We start from the raw sequence: 3,715 nt of genomic DNA on the forward strand, positions 1-3,715 counted from the left end.
TTTAACAAATAAAGCAAAATAATTTATTGCGGATTATTCCGTTCTTGTTGATAAAGGAGTTTTTGTTTGCGAATTATTCCGTCGAATGATGCAAAAGGGTACAACAATTTAAATCAAGTCTAATATTTCTTCTCATGAAATTAATCGAAATGCTCCTTTTTTAATTAACTTGTTAAATGTCGATTTTGTCTTCGATGATTACAATTTTGGTACTGAAATAAAGTCTCAGCAACATTTTTTTTTTTTCAAATTTTATCTCTTATGAAGCACGCGCAGATGTATGTACATATATAGGGTTTTTTAATAGGTGCGATTCAACTTTTTTCCGATAGGGAGGGCGAACGACGCAATATTTTTTATTTTTCGCTTGTCATTTGTAAACATCATTAGTATACATTTCATCATGGAACGCTACACACTTGAGCAACGATTGCAAATCGTGCAAATTTTTTATGAAAATAATCGTTCTGTTGCTGCTACTTTAAGAGCATTACGGCCATTTTATGGTCCATTTCACAAGCCGTCCCGTTTTGGGGTTATGTGAAGTCATTGGTCTACAGTAACAAGCCGGCGACGATTTGTGAGCTCAAAGCCAATATTGAACGCGAAATTGCTGGAATTTCGGCCGATTTATGCAAAAGAGTGGTCGAAAATTGGGTTCAACGATTGGACTTCGTAAAACGTGCACGCGGTGGTCATGCAAAAGAAATCGAATTTCATACTTAAATGTATATGTTCAAGCTCGATAATAAAAAAAAAATTAGTTAAAAAAGTCAAACCGTTTGTGTTTTATTCAAAAAAGTTCAAAAGTTGAAGCGCTCTTACTGAAAAACCCTATATATACATCCAATGTTCGTTCATACATATTTAGATAAATATTTGTTCGTGCGATTTGGCCTCTTTACACTAGCGTAAAAACTTTCATCTTAATTAATTATATTAATATGATTTATCTGAACAAATTGAAAAATTTTGTAATGAAAATCTTACTTGATTACACAGTAAGTATATGAACCTACATACATACATAAGTATGACCATTCTCTGGGTATACTCACGAATTTAAAAATTATTTGGTACAAAATTATTAGCGCACTTTCAAAATCTTCCAGACTAAACTAATAGAATGATCAAGTAACCGCAAACATTGAACATTTCATTTATACAAATGACAAAAAAGTATGTATGTAACCAATTTCCATCATAAATTTGAATAAAATCTTTTACAGCTTAACGTTCTACTTATTAGCAACATGTCTTGATGTTAAGTTTTAGTCTTTACATCTAAGTCGTAATGTGTTATGCTCCGGCTCGCCATTTTTCTCTATATTTGATAAGACCATCACCACATTCAAAGTCAACAATCATTGTTCAACATGTATGCATACATACATACATATATGGAAGTAACGAAGCTCTGTTCACGTTCTTTTCTAGTAAAAATTATCCATTACAAGTACAAGAACTAGCCAATTTTCTTGACATCCAGCGAATTATACTTTATATTAACTGTAATCTAATTCCGCACTTTTTCCTTAAATGTTAGATTCTTCAAAATTCAGCTTTTTGTTTATTGTACGAGTACGTGCTTGTTGTCGTAGCAGCGTAAACATTCATACATATATGCGGAATGCTGCTGAAGGGAGTCCTTGGATGGATATAAATCCAGTGATGCAGAACAGACAGTCGTCGGAACGATGAGGACGTGCATGGAAAGTGATTGTTTTCGCACCGAATGTCAAATTGTTACAAGTAAAAACTAGCAACTCCTCCCCAAAATGCGGTCTTAATTTCGTCTACCATAGAAATAACAAAACGTGGTAACTATAAAACCCGAAAGCCTAAGTAGCAGGGCTCGTCGTCCGTACTTCTCTTCAAAATAATGTATACAAATACAATCAAATGAATAGAACTTCACGAATGTGTTTTTGTATGAATTTATATTTTGTTTTTTATAGAAACTATAAGCGAATATATTACATTCAAGTGAACATTTACGACCTTGGGCGTTCTTTCTTCTCCTTGTACAAGGCAAGCAATGAAACGTTCGCAACCTTAACTACCTTGAAACGTACACCGGGAATATCACCCACGGCGTGACCTTTACGACCGAAACCAGCGACCAAGACTTCATCGTTTTCTTCAATGTAGTTCAAGCTACCGTCACGTGGGACGAATGCGGTGATTTTCTTGCCATTTTTGATGAGCTGCACTCTTACACACTTACGGATAGCAGAATTAGGCTGCTTAGCCTCAACGCCACTGAAATAAGAAAAAATTGTTCGTCAAACAGTTTTAGTTTAATAATTTAGATTTAAATTTTAGTCAATAAAAAGTAAAACACTGTTGTTGTTGAAGAGCTCTGCGCAGCTCACAGTATAATCCTGTGATATGATAAATTCCATATACAAAACACAAAAATATACTGCGGGTTGCACAGTCACTAGCGGCAAACAAAAAAAAAAAAGTCACGTAAGGTTATTGTTTTAGACAACCATCAGCACGCACTTGAGTTCACTGTTTAAAACTAAAACTTGAAGGTCTACATACACTTTTTCAAGAACGATGCCTTTAGCATGAGACGCTCCTCCAAAAGGATTGGCCTTCCATCTGGTTCCCAAATGGGCTTTTTTGTAGTCTTTGTCAGCCCAACGCTGATCACGACGATGGTTCACATGCTTTCTCGCTGTGCGGAGACCTCTTGGCTTGCCTGGAATAGAATAAAAAAGAATGCAATCAGTAAATAATTCAAACTTCGACAAAGAAAGAAAAAGAAGTCCCGCAAATTGTACGGCGTACACCAACCCATGGTGAGGTTAAACACGAAATTTACAACCAAATCGAAATTATGTGTATAATTTGCAAATATTATCAAGCGAAATAATCTTTTCAGCTTAAGATTTACTTACTAACTCAAATTGTAAGAAAGTGATTCCAATGATATTAAACGATGAAAAAGTTAACATTTTGAACAAATACTCGTACTAATCGCAGACTTGAGACAAATACGACCGACGATTTTTTGACGCTTGACTAATAAATTTCACTTACTTTCACAAATTAATTATCGTCGCACGATAGAAGTTCAAAATAGTAACAAATATTCTTTGAAAATACTTTAAAACAAAAGTAATAAACTAATTCTGCAACTCACCCATAATTTCCAAACTTTCTCAAGCAATGGCGGAAATAAAAGAACGAGCTGTTGTTCGGATCGTATACATCTTTCAAATTTGAGCTACAACAACTAATCAAGCTGTCAAGCAATAATCGTTCAAGCAGAGAGTGTTCGGAAAGTAGTTTCGCCATGGTGCACCATAACTGTGCTTTAAAATATTTGAAGAGAAAATGTACCTTTCGTTAAGAATGATTTATAAAAATAGATGTCGGTACATAAGTGGGAAGAAATGAATGATTTAAATTATCGTGTTCACCTAACAATTCAATTTGTGAGGCCTTAGTAAAAGCAGCTTATTATTGGTTTTTCTTTCGTGATTTATTGCTTAGAGGAGTTTACGATTGTGCATATAATAGCCATGGAAACCGATTTTTTTATTGTAAAATATCCGTATACTTTTTCAAATCAAAAATTCAAATTCAAATTCAATTTAAAGAAAATTAAATTATTAAATTAGATAAAAACAAAAACATTTCAACCAATGTAAGCACTTTTTCTTCAACATTGCCCCAACATTCGGCTCACCCTTACCGGAAA

General features: G+C 34.0%; 1 protein-coding gene across 1 annotated transcript; it reads right to left on the reverse strand.

Moving 5' to 3' along the window:
- Window positions 1–1,921: 1,921 nt before the first annotated feature.
- LOC128866067 (40S ribosomal protein S23) lies at window positions 1,922–3,238 on the reverse strand. Its single transcript, XM_054106559.1, has 3 exons — window positions 3,155–3,238; window positions 2,551–2,710; window positions 1,922–2,262 (listed from the first exon to the last, which is right to left on the reverse strand). Exons 1-3 carry the CDS (start codon window positions 3,156–3,158, stop codon window positions 1,995–1,997), a joined length of 432 nt encoding a protein of 143 aa, XP_053962534.1. The 5' UTR covers window positions 3,159–3,238; the 3' UTR covers window positions 1,922–1,994.
- Between the last annotated feature and the right edge of the window lie 477 nt (window positions 3,239–3,715).

The sequence above is a fragment of the Anastrepha ludens genome, chromosome 6 (assembly GCF_028408465.1).
Source record: "Anastrepha ludens isolate Willacy chromosome 6, idAnaLude1.1, whole genome shotgun sequence".
In the NCBI taxonomy this organism is placed as follows: domain Eukaryota; kingdom Metazoa; phylum Arthropoda; class Insecta; order Diptera; family Tephritidae; genus Anastrepha; species Anastrepha ludens.